The sequence below is a fragment of the Canis lupus genome, chromosome 21, assembly GCF_048164855.1.
Source record: "Canis lupus baileyi chromosome 21, mCanLup2.hap1, whole genome shotgun sequence".
Lineage (NCBI taxonomy): Eukaryota > Metazoa > Chordata > Mammalia > Carnivora > Canidae > Canis > Canis lupus.
Window position 1 is genome coordinate 19,332,927 of NC_132858.1, and position 16,833 is coordinate 19,349,759.

General features: G+C 34.7%; 1 protein-coding gene across 2 annotated transcripts in view; it reads left to right on the top strand.

Annotated features, from left to right (window-relative positions):
• The window catches only part of ARL14EP (ARF like GTPase 14 effector protein), a 19,239-nt gene extending 2,624 nt beyond the window's left edge, over positions 1-16,615 (top strand). For both annotated transcript variants that reach the window (XM_072790952.1, XM_072790951.1), the window contains exons 2-4: positions 10,563-11,066; positions 12,702-12,829; positions 13,852-16,615. In XM_072790952.1, the coding sequence (XP_072647053.1) occupies positions 10,644-11,066; positions 12,702-12,829; positions 13,852-14,080 (780 nt within the window). In that variant the 5' untranslated portion in view covers positions 10,563-10,643 and the 3' untranslated portion in view covers positions 14,081-16,615. The remainder of the gene's footprint in view (positions 1-10,562; positions 11,067-12,701; positions 12,830-13,851) is intronic.
• Positions 16,616-16,833: the final 218 nt, after the last annotated feature.

Consider the following 16,833-nt stretch of genomic DNA (forward strand, 5'->3'; position numbering starts at 1 on the left):
TGGCAATGGTAGGTGTGGTGTCCTGCTTTAATTCCTTTAGGAGCCCTGTGATAATGTCCTAGACCTTGTGTTACTAGGAAAGCTTGCTAGCATCCTTTCCTTATATGAGGTTGCTCAGCCACAATCTAATCTGCCTATCTTAAGAGTTTGGTAATGGGTAGGAAGTGGTAATGCTTAAAAGCATATTCCATAGAACCTATGGAATAATATATACATGTATAAATTTTAAATAAAGTATTTAAAAATAAACAGCAAACTCATAGATACAGAGAACAGATTGGTGGTTGCCAGAGGTGGGGGGTGGACAAAATGGGTGAAGGGGTCAAAAGATAGAAACTTCCAGTTATAAGATAAAGTAATGGGGTTGTAATGTACAGCAGGGTGACAATAGTTACTAACACTGTATTGGGTATTTGAAAGTTGCTAAGAAAGTAAATCTTAAAAGTTCTGATCACAAGAAAAACAATTTGTAGCCCCCTGGTGATGGATGTTAACTAGACTTGTGATCTTTCACAACATATGCAAATATTGAATCATTACCTCGTACATCTGAAACATAATAACGTCGGTCAATTAAAGAAAACAACTTGTTTCTTGAGCTTGCAGTGTTTAAATCACAAGGAGCAACTAATTTTGTCTTATCTATTCTACACCTAACGATCATTGTCTTTTGACTCATTTGGTAGTGCTGTGGGAATACTAAATGTTAACTTTAAAATCACAAAGCATATGTAGTCACTGACTAACAACCCTAAAGCAACAGAAAGCCCAAAATGCAAAAAGTTTTAGGGATTTTTCAAATTACAAAAAAAATCCAGAATTAGTAAAGAGAGACTTTATTTGAAAGGGTTATGAATAAATAAATAAAATCTTAAAAAAAAAAAAAAAGAAAGAAAGAGTTATGGCAATAAGGGACCAAGAACTGTTGTAATGGAGAGAATTCTTTGACCAAAAGATCTATCAGCATCTCAAGGGAGGAGTAAAAGATGCTAGAATAGAACTAGATTTGATTGTAGATTGCAGGGTGTTTTACTCTGAGGCCAGCCTGTTCTCTGGAGTTGTGGGCTCTGATAGGAAGGAGAGAAACTTAAAATATAGCTAAGGAGGATTTTGGTTCCCATTGGTCTCACTGAGCTCCCTGCTCAGCAGGGAGTCTGCTTCCCTTCTTCCCCTCCTCTAGTCTTACTGCTAGCTGGTGTGTGAGCTTGCCTGCGCTCCCTCTCTCTCTCTTTCAAATAAATAAATCTTAAAAAAAAAAAATTCACAGATTTATAAATGAGGCAGTGAATGGGAACTTGTAAGGCCTTTGTCTTTCTTAGTCATAGGTAGGCAAGGGGGTATTCTCAGAGTCTTATAGAAGCCGTAAAGAGAGGAATGGGACAATTTCTTATAAATTTATAAGTATTATAAATAAATACTTAAATTCATCCAAACCTCTATACAGGAAGGCCTTAGACGTATTGACCCTTCAGAAATTAAGTGTTAGTTTTTGTAAATCCTACTTCACTAGGTGTAGCTTAAAGATACTTGAAGACCTGGATCTCATTTGTATCATAGTAAAATATTCCCAAAGGTGGAGGAACACAACTAAAGTAATCAGGTCTAAATGAAAACATTTAAGGTTTTCCATTTGTTACTGGTTTTCATCCTACCCGATTAAGAGCAAGACTGTTTTTTTTTTCTTCTTCTTCCATGAGGAATTCTAGATATTATACTGGTTAAAGTGATTGGTTAAAGCAAATTAATCTATTCCTATGTTTAAAAGAATTTTCCACATGGAAAAAGTTGCACAAGAAAAGGGGGTGGGAGTAAAATCACGATTGTCACACAAATATAAAATTATGGACACATGGTTTTTGTTTCCCTTATTAATGAGGAACTGGTAAGATGTTATAACCAGTTCAAATGACAAAAGAACATTTATTGATCAGGAATATTAAAATAAATGAGTAAATGGAGGCAAAATGGTCTTCCACAGGGAGTCAGAGAGCCCATTGAATCTCCATTAGACAGAAGTTAGAAGAATATAGATGAGGGGCAACTGGGTGGCTCAGCCCATTAAGTGTCTGCCTTCAGCTCAGGTCATGATCCCTGGACTCTGGGATCCAGCCATATTGGGCTTCCTGCTCAGTGGGGAGTCTGCTTTTCCCTTTCCACCTCCCCCTGCTTGTGCTCTCTCCCTCTCTCTGTCAAATAAATAAATAAATAAATAAATAAATAAATAAATAAATAAATAAATAAAATCTTTATATATAGACAAGAATTGTATTTGCATTGCTATTCATTATTTACCGTTGTCAGCTGTACAATAGCAGTGGAAGCAAGGCAGTGGAAGACACAGAGCTGTCATAATCAGAATGTGAAAACCTTGACAGCTGTGCTTTCAATAATGCAAATATTTCTCTATACATCTGTTTTATCAAATTTATGACTCCTCTCTCCTCATAATCTTCCCTAAATCTCAAACTTCCTGGAAGGCAAGTTCATATTTGTGTGTGTATTTTCCTTTTTTTTTCTTTTTTAAAATATGCTCTATAAATATGGAAGATGATTGGTTAATGTTTTCTTACCTAAAGCAGTGGATCTCAAACTAATATGCTTACATATCACCTGGGGATCTTTTTTTTTTTTTAAATGTAGATCCTGGATTCAGTAGGCCCAGTGTCCTTACTGAGATTCTTGTTTTCTAATAAGTTCCTGGCTGATGCCAGTACTGGTTCTTGGACAGTAAATAGTAGAGCATCTCTGACTGTTAATTAAGGAAGGTGTTAGATTAATCATTACATCATTACATGGAGAACATTGCATCATGTAGGTGAAGGGAACAACATGAAGCTACTAGACTGTCACTAAAAAAAAAATTGTGGACCGCATTGCCAGAACACAGACCAAAATGAGCAAAAGAAACAGTTGCTGGGAAACATATCCAAAGAGCTCTGCAGCAGAACTTTAGCTTAGGGAAGGAAGACTGAAATAAGGACATTGAGTAATACAACGGGGAAGGAGCAGCCAGAGTCTGTAATTTTTATTTTTATATTTTTAAATTTGTTTTTAAAGATTTTATTTATTTATTCATAAGAGCACCGTGAGAGAAGCAGAGACACAGGCAGAAGAAGCAGACTCCTGTGGGAAGCTTGATGCGGGACCCCTGGGACCACACTTATAGCCGAAGGCAGATGCTCAACCACTGAGCCATCCAGGCGCTCCAGGCTATAATTTTTAAAAGTCAGGCAGTAAACACTTAAGATCACCCGCTGAAATCTTGTACTCCTTGAGCTAGCCTGACTTTTCTTTATCTTTATCTTAGCCACGCATGAACAAACTGCCTAATAATAGATCAGGAATAAACTTAATGTAAGACTTTAAGCAATAAAACTTCATTGACACAGGTGTATACACTTTAACTATGACAGCTTTAAATGAGTGGTACAGTGGTGCCATTGAGTTTTAATATGTGCGTAAAATTTATTTATTTATTTATTTATTTATTTATTTATTTTTGCTGTAACTGGAAGTCTATTTTCTTTTTTTCTTTTTTTAATTTTTATTTATGATAGTCACACAGAGAGAGAGAGAGAGGCAGAGACACAGGCAGAGGGAGAATCAGGCTCCATGCACCGGGAGCCCGACGTGGGATTCGATCCCGGGTCTCCAGGATCGCGCCCTGGGCCAAAGGCAGGCGCCAAACCACTGCGCCACCCAGGGATCCCTGGAAGTCTATTTTCTGATAGAACATTTTAGTTTTAAAGTGAGCAGGTCCTATAATTTATTAGTGGGAAGTTCAGCTTTTAGTGACAAGTAAGAAGTGGGGCATAATGTGAAGCTGGTACCAAAGAAGTATCTCTATTCACTGGACGATCCAAAAAAATGCAGTAAATGATGTCAAATTTAGCAAATAAAAATACACCATGCCCAGTTAAATTCGAATTTCAGACAAACTACTTTTTAGCAATATTTGGGATATAAGGGCAGTCCAGGTGGCTCAGTGGTTTAGTGCCACCTTCAGTCTGGGGTGTGATCCTGGAAACCTGGGATCGAGTCCCACATCAGGCTCCCTGCATGGAGCCTGCTTCTCCCTCTGCCTGTGCCTCTGCCTCTCTCTCCTTCTGTGTCTCTCATGAATAAATAAATAAAATATTTTTAAAAATATTTGGGATATAAATAAAATACACATTATCTAAAATTCATGTTTAACTGAGCATACTGTATTTTATCTGGCAACTCATAGTAAATCTACTCTAACAGTGACACCTGAGGCTGCTTAGAAAATGGTATTGTGCAGCAGTTTAATTTCTTCAAGTGTTCCTCCAAAAATTATAGTACTCAAAAGTGTGCCAAGAGCGCTTTTCAACTGAAAGCACCTGTTTATCAGAAGAGGATGTTTTCAAAGGTGAATAGGGTCATGGCTAAGTTGAACTAAAAACACATTTAATTAACACTGTACTCTCCAACCAGGAGTTCAAGTTCGCAGTTAAGGTTAATATAAGAATTTTTGCTCTTGTGGAAGATATCCAAGCAAATACCATAAAAAAGTGATTTAATAGGAATTTAATCATATTTCCAAGTTTCTAAGGGAGATCATTTAAGTACACTGGCATAATTCAGAATCTTGCTTATTAGCAAGATTGCAACCCTCACGAACTATGTAATAATTTAGACAAGATAAAAGGAAAGTAAACACATGAACAATTGCTCACTTGGTCTTTAGAGATTGCAGTAAGTATTCCAGTGATATTCCACTACACATTCACTGGAATATTTATTTATTTTCATTTTTAAATTTAAATTTTAGTTAGTAAACATAATGTGCAATATTGATTTCTGGAGTAGATTCAGTTATTCATCGCATACAACACCCAGTGCTCATCACACCAGTTCTCTCTTTAGTATCTATCACCCATCTAGCCCATCCCCCATCCACCTCCCCTCCATCACCCTTCAGTTTGTTTTCTATCATTAAGAAGTTTGTATCCCTCTCTTCTTTTCCCCCTTCCCATATGTTCATCTGTTTTCTTTCTTAAATTCCACATAGGAGTGAGCTCATATGGTATTTGTCTTTCTCTAAGTGACTTATTTCACTTACATAATATACTCTAGCTCCATCCATGTTGTTGCAAACGACAAGATTTCACTCTTTTTGATGGCTGTCGATTGTTTATCATGTATTGTCTTTTTTTATTGTCTGTATATCTGGTTTTTTGATATGCCTGCTCAAGTCTTTTGCCAGTGTTAATGGTTTGTCTTTTTATTGTTGTAGTTTTTTAACAATCTGGATACAATGATTTGGCTGATAAATACTGTTTGCATATTTTCTCTCAACATACGGCTTTCTAATTAATATTTGAAATTTTGACTTCTGCATAAAAGTAATCTTGATGAAACTTATTGCTTTTTCTGTTATGGCAGCTGGTTTCTGTGTTCTGAGAAATCTTTGCCTATACAACATTATAAATATGGTCTCCAGTGTTTTCTCTAAAAGTCTTTAGTGTAGCTCTAATGCTGAAGACTATGAACTATCTTGAATTAATCTTCATCTATAGTGTATGGTACTGGCCAACATTTATTTTTCTCATGGATATCCACTTGTTTCAAAACCACTTGTTGAAAAAAACTTCCTTTTCCCATAGGATTGGCTTTGTACCTTTACTAGAAATCAGTTGAACATATAAATGGGGTATATCTCTTGGGTTTATATTTGATCCCATTGATATGTTTATGTCTATCTTTAAGATAAGTGTGTACCCTCCTGATTACAATAAGTCCATTCTGATTGGACTGGATGGTCTTCTAGCTTTGTTCTTTTTTCTGATTGTTTTGGATATAGGAAGTCCTTTGCATTCTATTTAAATTTTAGATGGGGGCAGCTGCGGGGGGGGGGGGGGGGGGGGGAGGGGGGCTTAGCGGTTTAGCGCTGCCTTCAGCCCTGGGTGTGATCCTGGAGATCTGGGATCGAGTCCCACATCAGGCTCCCCACATGGAGCCTGCTTCTCCCTCTGCCTGTGTCTCTGTCTCTGCCTCTCTCTCTGTGTCTGTCATGAATAAATAAATAAATAAAATCTTTAATAAATAAATAAATAAACGAATGAATTTTAGATGAAGCTTATTAATTTATTACAATTGCATTGAATCTATAAACTAATATAAGGAGAACATTTATTTTTTTAATTTTTTTAAAGATTTTATTTTTTTATTCATGAGAGGCAGAGACATAGCAGAGGGAGAAGCAGGGTCCCTGCAGGGAGCCGGATGCGGGACTCATCCCAGGACCCCAGGACCACGCCCTGAGCAGAAGGCAGCCGCTCAACTGCTGAGCCACCCAGGTGTCCCAGGAGAACAGGCATTTAAGCAATTCTGTGTCTTCCGATATATGGACACAGGGTATCTCACCATTTATTTTGGCCTTTTAAATTACCTTTCAACAAATTTTGTACATTTTAGTGTACAGATCTTACATGTTTGTTAAAATTATTCCTAAGTATTTCATTTTCTTTAATGACACTTTCAGTGGTTGTAGTTTTTGATATGTATTGCTGGATTCGGTGTACTAAATTATTTTTATGAATTTTTTGCCTATGTTCGCAAGGAATTTAGGTTCTTTTTTTTTATTTTTTGCAAAGTCCTTGGTTTTATATCAAGGTAATGCTTGCCTTTAACTAAGTTGTGAATTAAAAAAAGAAAAAAAAAGATAAAAAGAAAGGAACAGATGCCACAGTAGCCAAGGAAAATAATTCCCTAATGGGTAAAAATGTATTAATTCTATGGACACATAGAATTTCCAAAATGAATTTCCTAAGTCACAAGATGCTTTTCCTATCAAATATGGTGAAGGTAGTCCAAGTCTTTGAATGCTAAGAAATTTTATGTTCCGAAAATCAGTTTCATGGATACAAATTGGTGATAGTTACCTAAAAATATAAATAATCGAGCATCAATAAGAGAGTAAGTATTAGCAGTTTCCAAAATGTGCTGGGGAGGCTGGTTGTTGACCAAGTTTCTTTCCTTGTGTTGACTGTTAAAGAAAAGTCAGAGCCAGATTTGAGAACCATATCTGTTAAAGTACAGCATAGTTTGTTGTTTTGTAACTATATCTCTGGCTTCCTCTTTCCCACTCCTTAATTCATTTTAGCCTACATTTCTGCTAAAAGAAATCTAATTATCTGTATAACACGAGCCATTTTATCTGATGCACTTGCCACAATTACTGGGAAGTTAAGTTTTAAAAGCCGATTAAAATAGAATAAAAAATATATGAATATGTTCCATCTTAGTTAGCTTTTAAACTTTTTTTTTTTAAAGATTCATTTATTTATTTATTTATGATAGACACAGAGAGAGAGAGGCAGAGACACAGGCAGAGGGAGAAGCAGGCCCCATGCCGGGACCCCGACGCGGGACTCGATCCCGGGACTCCAGGATTGCGCCCTGGGCCAAAGGCAGGTGCCAAACCGCTGAGCCACCCAGGGATCCCCAGCTTTTAAACATTTTAAGTTAAAATGTTCAGTGACATTTTGAACTTTAGATTGTATTCTATTTTTTTAACTTTAGTATTTTAACTGAAAACAGGTGTATATTTATTCACTATTTATTGTTACATGAGACCAGAGTCATCTTTGTTTATGGTTTTATATGATCTTATATGAATGTAGTTTTTCTCTAAAAAAAACATTGGGAAGTGTCTAAGCTTTCTAACGAGTTTTTTTTTTTTTAATATGGAGCAAAGTTTATAAAAACACATACAAAATATCAGAATCCTAGATTTTTCAGTACTCTTCCACTATCCAGATTTCAGTGATTCACATTGATTTTCAGCAATTTTTTCCAGTATTTATTGTTTCTTTCCTTTAAGAATTCCGCTAAGCAAAAAATAAATAAATAAATAAATAAATAAATAAATAAATAAATAAATAAATAAAAAGAATTCCGCTAAGCTTTTGTATTTGCTTTGAAAAATATTTATGAAAATTTTCAAATAGTACAGAAAATAATGAAACACTGTGTATATGCCTTCAATTTAATCTTCCATAAATCTCTTTTAAAAGGTTCCTTTCTCCTTAGAAGTATGTATACCACAAATTTGGTATTTCTTATTCATGTATATTGTACCATGATATTTTCTTTCTTTTTTTTTTTTTTTAAGATTTTATTTATTTATTCACGATAGAGAGAGAGAGAGGCAGAGACATAGGCAGAGGGAGAAGCAGGCTCCACGCAGGGAGCCGGATGCGGGACTCGATCCCGGGTCTCTAGGATCGCGCCCTGGGCCAAAGGCAGGCGCCAAACCGCTGCGCCACCCAGGGATCCCCTGTACCATGATATTTTCATCCATAAAACATGTACACTATTTTGTGTATTTAAAATTTTACATAAATAATACGGTATGTATCCTTTTACAACTTTTTCACTTAAGATTATCTTTAAGATTTACCTATGTTGATTCATTTAATTCATGTGGTTAACTGTCCTATAGAAGTGCCTATTGAGTACTGGTTTCTCCTTAAAATTAGATTTCCAGCTTTTCACTGCCAAAGACCATAAATGCTCAAAGTGTTTGTATATGTAAAACAGAAAGTCCTTGTTCTCTTTTGGGACATATATTTTTTGACAGACACCTAGAGCTGAAAGTGCAAGGTCCTGGAATGTGGACTTGTTTAATTTTATCAGAAATTGCCAAAAACACTCTAAGGCAATTGCAGTTTACATTCCTACCAGTGTATAAGGAGCATATAAGAATTGGCCACATTTTAACCAGATTATAAGGTTTTTAAAATTTTGCTAAGCAAATGTTTGAGAAATGGTATTTAGTTAGGTGGTTTTTTTTTTTTTTTTTTTTGATAAGTGTAAAGGTTGAACATCTTTGTATGCATTTATTGGCTATTTTGTTCTCTTCCTCTCTGAATTGCCTATCTGTATTTGCTTTGTTTTTTTTTTTTTTTAAGATTTTATTTATTTGAGAGAGAGAGAATGCTTAGTTTTCTAATGGGTTCTTTGTCATTTTCTAATTGTAGAAGTCAGAATTTTTTTTAATTTTTATTTTTTATTTTTTATTTATGATAGTCACAGAGAGAGAGAGAGAGGCAGAGACACAGGCAGAGGGAGAAGCAGGCTCCATGCACCGGGAGCCCGATGTGGGATTCTTCCTGGGTCTCCAGGATCGTGCCCTGGGCCAAAGGCAGGCGCTAAACTGCTGCACCACCCAGGGTTCCCAGAAGTCAGAATTTTTTATGTATATTTGGGATAATAATCCTAACCATGCCTTTCAAGTATGGCTGTTTTTCATCCTTTCGAGTTATAAGGAAATGTTTAATTTTAATTTTGACATATAATCAAATGTATCCATCATTTCCTTTGGTATGTGCTTTCTTGTTTGAGAAATTCTTCTCTATCCCAATATCACAGAGTCTTCTGTTTTTTTATAGACATTACTATAGTTTTTCTTTTCTTGTTTAATTCTTTAATCCATCTGGAATTGATTTTTGTTGGTGAGAAAGAGCTCTTAGTCTTTTTCCATGTGGTTAGCTGGTTATCCCCTAATCTTTTATTAAATCTTTTCCCCCTTCATGTGCAATACCCACTGATTTTATAAAATCGCATGTCATATACTGCACCAAGCCCTCATCTTTTCATGGATCTATTTGTCTATACTGTACTATATTTGTACTAATACTATGTTAAACAGTACACTGTTTTAATAACAGCTTTATAGTAAATAAATAAATATCTTACTTTGTCTTCCTTCAAGATTATCTTGACTTTTTTTGGATTTTTACTCTTCTATATAAGCCAAATGCTAAATTCCAAGGGAGAATGGGTGAAATACTTGCTGGGATTTGATTGAAATAGTATTGAATTTATGGATAAATTCCCAGAGAATTTATATACCTTGGTAAGATTTCCATTAATTTCAATATTTATTTAGGGTATCATTTTTGTCTTTGTGCTTGTTAATTTTCTCTGTAAAAGTCTTGCATATCTTTTGTAGGATTTTTTTCTTTTAAAGATTTTATTTATTTATTCATGAGAGACACAGAGAGAGAGGCAGAGGGAAAAGCAGGCTCCATGCAGGGAGCCTGACATGGGACTCGGTCCCGGGACTCCAGGATCACACCCCAGGCCAAAGGCAGGCGCTAAACCCGCTGAGCCACCCAGGGATCCCTGTAGGATTTATTTTGTAAGATCTCTTAATGTTTCTAGCATCATTGTTGAATTATCTTACGAGTTGTAATAGTTTGTCTGTTGAACCTTTTGTATTTTCTGTGTAGATATTATCATCATCTTTGAGAAATACTTCTTTCTCAATTCTTATACCTTTTAATACAGTGTTAAGTGGAAGCTTTAATATAGTGTTAAATAGCAAGTATTCTTTTGTGGTTCTAACTTTACGGGGAATGCCTCTAATGTTTTATGATTAAATAATGTTTATTATAGGCTTTTGGTAAATCCCTTTCTATTCCTTGCTTGCTAAGACTTTCTTTTAAATAAGTGTTGAATTTTATCAAATGCTTTTTCATTTTCCCAGATTAAAAGTTTGCAGCACAAATCTGACTTTTCACTGTTTTCTCTAGGGTGATCAGCACATGACCTGCTAGAGAGAGAGAGATTTCTAGGTAAAATCAAACAAGGAAGATTTGCCAGAATCAAGAGTGATGGATCCATGTTCAGTTGGAGTTCAGCTTCGTACCACAAATGAGTGCCATAAAACCTACTACACTCGTCACACGGGTTTCAAGACTTTGCAAGAATTGTCATCAAATGATATGCTTTTACTTCAACTTAGAACTGGAATGACACTTTCTGGGAACAATACCATTTGCTTCCATCATGCAAAAATTTACATTGACAGATTTGAGGATTTGCAGAAGTCATGTTGTGACCCATTTAACATACACAAAAAGCTAGCCAAAAAAAATTTGCATGTAATTGACTTAGACGATGCCACTTTTCTGAGTGCAAAATTTGGAAGACAGCTTGTACCTGGATGGAAGCTTTGTCCAAAATGTACACAAATAATCAATGGAAGTGTGGATGTTGATTCTGAAGACCGGCAGAGAAGAAAACCTGATTCAGATGTATGTGTAGCAGTAATTTTTTCTGCTATGTTACTTCTACCATGTGGGGTTTTATTGAACTATAAAGAAATCATATTTATGTTATTATTAATTGTGAATTAAAGTTGGGGAGGTGAATATACTGTTTCTAAATATTTCTGTATACCCTACTGGATGATAAAGTAGGCTTGAGAAAGGAATAATATATTATGTCCATGACTCAAGCTGTAACTCCTAGCTAGGGCTATGATGTTGGGAGTGGCTTTTAGAACATTGTGGTAAAACCAGGACTTAATTATTATCTTAGTTTGTTTTCTAATACCAAAGTAACTCAGTGAGACATGCTAGCCAGTAAGGATCTGTATAGCAGAATGAATTCCCCTTTCTTATGAAGGACTTAAAAATTACTGCTTTAAAACAAACACCAGAGAAATGACTTGCAATAATTGTTTCTTCAGTCTTTCTCCTTTGGCACTAATACCATTCTTGTTTGGGTTTTTTAGATGCTTGTGAGTTTCCTTTGCTTCTAGCTCAGAGTTCTTACTTGGTATGATTAGGCTAATTTTGGGACTCCCTATGGTCAAAAAGCATACATTTTTACATTGTAAATACTGAATATTTATAACTCTCTTATTAACATGCCCTACATTCAGATTATTTAACTATATCAGAAAAAAATTGAGATTTCATAAAGCTATCGTTGGTGTAGAACAAAAACAAGTATATCAAAGGAGCACTTCTCAAAATTTCTATTTATAACCAATTTATAATTCTTGCTGCTGGGATATTTTTCTCAATTTCCTCCTTTTCATTATATTAATAAACCAAATTGAAAGATAATTAAAATTTTAAATTACATATAGTGCTTCCCTTTTGTTCTCCCCTCAGAGGCATATATCCAGGACTCAGTGTTACCTTGTAGTTCATACTAGGTACTTGCTGCTGTCACTTTAGGTGTCTTCATTTATTTATTTGTTGCTCTTGTGGAATATATCACATAAACTGTTTTTCCCCCAGATAATGAACTTAAATCCTTAACCATCAAAATTTTGTTTTACTAAAGCTTTTTAAAAAGATAATACTATTTCAGAACTTAAAACCATATTACCTCTCTGCTTTTTTTTAAGGAAAGAACCTTTCCTTAAGAACTCAAGATCCTATTAGGAACCTCAGGGGGTTTTTTTGTTTTTTTTTAAGATTTACTTTTTTTTTTTTTTTTTTGAAGGAATCTCCACACCCAACATAGGGCTCAGGCTCATAACCCCAAGATCATGAGTTATAAGCTCCACCATTTGAGCCTGCCAAGTGCTCCAGGAACCTCAGCATTATGCCCTTGGGTTATATGGTGGTTTTTCTGCCTTTTTTCCTATCTTGGCAGCAGCCATTACAGTTTTCACAATGTCTGTTGCCCCTCCCCATATGCCAGAGACTAAAATTAGATAATGAAAATATTACAAATAAATTAACCAATAAACTTTGAATATTGTGTAGGGCTGTGTAGTTTTTGTACTTGGGTTCTAAAACCTTTTTCTTTTTTGTGAATTCCTAACTGTCCTTGAGGTTAAGGGATAATCTGGATTAACATCAAGTTAAAAATTAATCTGTTCATGGTCTGTTATCAAGATTTGAGTTGATAATTTGTTTATCTTTATTCAGGGAAGAACTGCTAAAGCTTTGAGGTCATTGCAATTTGCAAACCCAGGAAAGCAAACTGAATTTGCTCCAGAAACTGGTAAAAGAGAAAAAAGAAGGCTCACAAAAAATGCTACCGCTGGTTCTGACAGGTAAGCTGTGTGTTCATTTAAGGCCTATATTAACTTGCTGCTTCACATCTGTATTGTTTCACTATCTTAAGTTTTGAATTTTCTGGGTAGATATTTTAAATTGGATAATCTGGGATTATAAGAATCTTCAAGGGCTGCATATAAAATTAAGGCATCCCTTTCAATTCTAAAAAATTATTTCTAAGAAAGTGTCAATGAAGTGAACAAGGTAACATTTTTGGCATGAGAATTAAAATTTAAACATATACTTAAAACAATTTTTTAAAGCATTGGTATATAATTAGGTATATCACTTCTCTATGGGTGGCAGCTAAAAATTCAATCTTATGAGATTTCAAGGTTGCTTTTTTATTTTTTACATGTCTAAAATAGAAACAGTCATGGTACAGTCAACAGAATGAATGAGAAAACTAAATTGTTTAGAATATGACTTTTTAAATTGAACATTTCTAAAATACAGGTTGACAAATGTTAGTATAATCATTCAGAATTATTTTCCACATATGCCATTTATTCCATCTGTTAAGTTTTTCCATTGAGTCATTTAATTGTTTTTAAGCCAGATTTGCTCGTGTCCACTAAAGAACAAGAAACAGATTAATTGCAGTATAGAAACCAATAGGTTAGTAGAAAGAGATTGGTAAACAACAAAATATACCACTATGAAGCATCCATTCTTTGTTATTGCTGTTAAGGTAAGGGAAGAATATTTTAAACAAATATTTTTTGGAAATAGTAAAGGAATGGACTGAGTTGACTTTAAAATGGACTTTAAGAGGCATATTCAGGCTTTTTGGATTTGTCTCAACACTTTTGAATGAGATCTCTTATTTTCAACACAGTTTATTTACTACTAAATGTAGAGTAGGCTTGTGTCTGAAAAGTTATATGCCAGTTTTGCAGGACTTCATCCCTAATTCAAAATATTATACCGCCTTAAATTTGTTTTCATTACCCTATTTTCAACAACATATTAAAAAATAATGTGTGAGGTGTAATTCATCTTGTATTTTATTTTACAGACAAGTGATACCAGCGAAGAGTAAGGTCTATGATAGCCAGGGTCTCCTGATTTTCAGTGGAATGGACCTTTGTGACTGCCTTGATGAAGACTGTTTAGGATGTTTCTATGCTTGTCCTGCCTGTGGGTCCACCAAATGTGGAGCTGAGTGCCGCTGTGACCGCAAGTGGCTATATGAACAGATCGAAATTGAAGGAGGAGAAATCATTCATAATAAACATGCTGGATAATTTTTGGTATCAAATTATGGGATCTTTAAAGATCCCTTCTTTATTTCTAAAACTCCGTCATTCTAAGATACATTTTAAAGTTGATTGCCAAATGATGAAGATTTGAAAACCACCTCGACACGCACTCATTGTGCACTAATGTTGCATTTAGGGTGCTTTAAGATTCATTATTTGATAGAAATTTAGATGGGCTCTTCCTCAGCAGTCAGCTTTAAGCCTGTCCAGGTCAATGTCAACAGGTAGGTAAAGGCAGTCCTCCATTAGCTGAGCTCAAATTTCAGTTAAGACAGTATATACTGTCTTAAGCAGTTACATGAGGTACAAACTGCCCTGCTAGCTCTTTGGTCCACAAATCATTATGTAACAGATGTGCTTCATTATCACTGACCAATCACAGTACTTCTCTCAAATTCTGCTCGTGATCGGTTACTGCACATCTGTCATTCAGTTTGCACATAGACAGCAAAGCTTGTGGATATGTTGTCTCCGTGTCGCCCATGGGACATTTTATAAAAGTGGATCATCAAAAGAACTGACCAACAAAGATAAAAGTGAGTGAAGAAATGAAAAATGATAACGCTAGACATGAGATTTGAAATGACAGTAAATGGGGTTGTAGAAGAAATCATTGATGGGAATGTTGGCACTGCTATTCTAGAGCCTCAGCTAGGGGAACCTCGTGGAGGCAAGCTTAACATAAATAGAGCAATTGGTTGTGATGAGAAGGTCGAATATATTCCAGAGGCAGCGATGCTAAAAACTTCATTTAAAGGAAATTAGAGTTGTTTAACAACATTGGAAGTACAAATGATAAAATGGTGGAAGCTGATCCAAACTTGAGTATGATAGTTTGCAGTGGTTATAGAGTAAATACTTAGTATCCAAAGTTAACAAAAAGGCAAGCACTCTCCAGACCACTCTTAATTAGTTTTTTAACAATGAAATGACACTTTAATTCTCAGAATTCTCAGTGTTTCTAATGTTTAAATTAGAGTGTACTAAAATCCTTCTTTTTACAATGTTTTCATTTTCTTTTATTTATAACTGACCAAGTTTTTAATATTTTGCTGGATTTTTAAAGGTCAAAGAACATTTTCCCCGTTGATTATTAAGATTGCTTTGGATGGCCATGTTTGTGGTCCTACACCACTATGCAAGCCAAGGACGATAGCTGAGAACAGTGCCCACCTACTTCAGGAAAAGTTAATTTTGATAAAACTTGGTGGTTGAGTGTTAAAAATATTTTAGAAATAATCTACCCTATCTGTGTGCTAAAATTGTCTCGCAACTTACCCTTAAAAAAAAGTTTTAGTATTGCGAACCTTTCATGGTTTAGATCATACATTTTTGGTGAGAATTTGTTGTTGATGGCAAAAATTTCATTCTATGTATAAAGCATGGATAAATATATACAATACATAAACAGGGATACATTGTATCTATGGTATTAAAGTTTTATAGGGTGGCAATTAGGATTAAAAGGCCTAAAAAAGGCTTTAAGGTAGTAAGAATGGAAAAAAAAAAAAAACAAGTTAAAGAAACCCTAGTTGAGAGAGAATATAAATTATTTGGAAATTGGCTGAATCTTGATATACAGGTTTTGTGTGAAATTTGTATGGGTGCTGTTGGGAGGATGAGAGTGAGTGATAACCTTTCTGCTCTTTTTTTTTAAGCAGCTACCTATCTGTCTAAAATCTTTTATCATCTAGGAGATTGCCACTAAACTAGGTTTTTGCTTTGTTTTTCCTAAATTAGAGTACTTGGAATCTGATTGAGCTTTCAGCAGTTTAAAATGCTTTTTAGCCATTGAAATGAAATTTATACAGCCAGTTTGATTGAACTGACCAGTAGGGTTTATTTTTATTCCTGTATACTTTTGGTATCTGTTGAACAGATTTTACTTTGATGGAATGCCATTTTGAACCATGGAATTGTCATTAAGTTACAATTGTTCACTGACCTAATTATCAGAAGTATGGTTAGTATCAGTTCTTCAATTCACATTTCAACAGAGCACTGGCAAAAAAAACTATTTTGGATTTATATACTTAAATCAGATACTAGATTTTTTTTTTCTGAATTAAGGAAGTATTTTGTTATAGAGGATACACAGACTTCCAATTTTATCTGGGTTCATACTATTTAATGAACTGGGGTCATTAGACATTAGTTGCATTATGTTTTTGTTGGTTCTAAGTAAGTACGATTTAGTATCTTGCTTAAGCCATTCTGTAGAGACAAATTTAAATCTCAGATTTTTTTTGTTGTTTAAAACAGGAATATATTTTCAAAAGAATAAATGGCTATAAAATTCAACTTGTCTATATTTCAGCATTCCTTAGTAGAACATTTCTGTTACCTTTCAAAGATGGTAATAGTTAATTTAAGCTTCAAGGGTAAATTTCTGGAACAATTTTGCTTATATTTGTTCATTATACCTTAAGAGACCAGACTTTGTGAACATGCACAATGTTTACAGAGAGGTGTATCTAATTTAGAGTGCGCTATAATAAAAGCTGTGTTTTGGAAAAATTACATCATGAGTCCACTTACTATTTTTTAATCTAGAATTACAGAAGTACAGAATGCAATGAAATTGTCTAGATTCTTTTTATATTTTGCATAAGTATGGTTCCAGGTGGCTAAGTTATTTTAGGATACTATTAGTTTAACAAGCAGAAATAAGAGCGATACGAACCTTTAACTTCTGTATATGGGTCCCACTTGAGAAGTTAACGTAAGGCCATAAACAT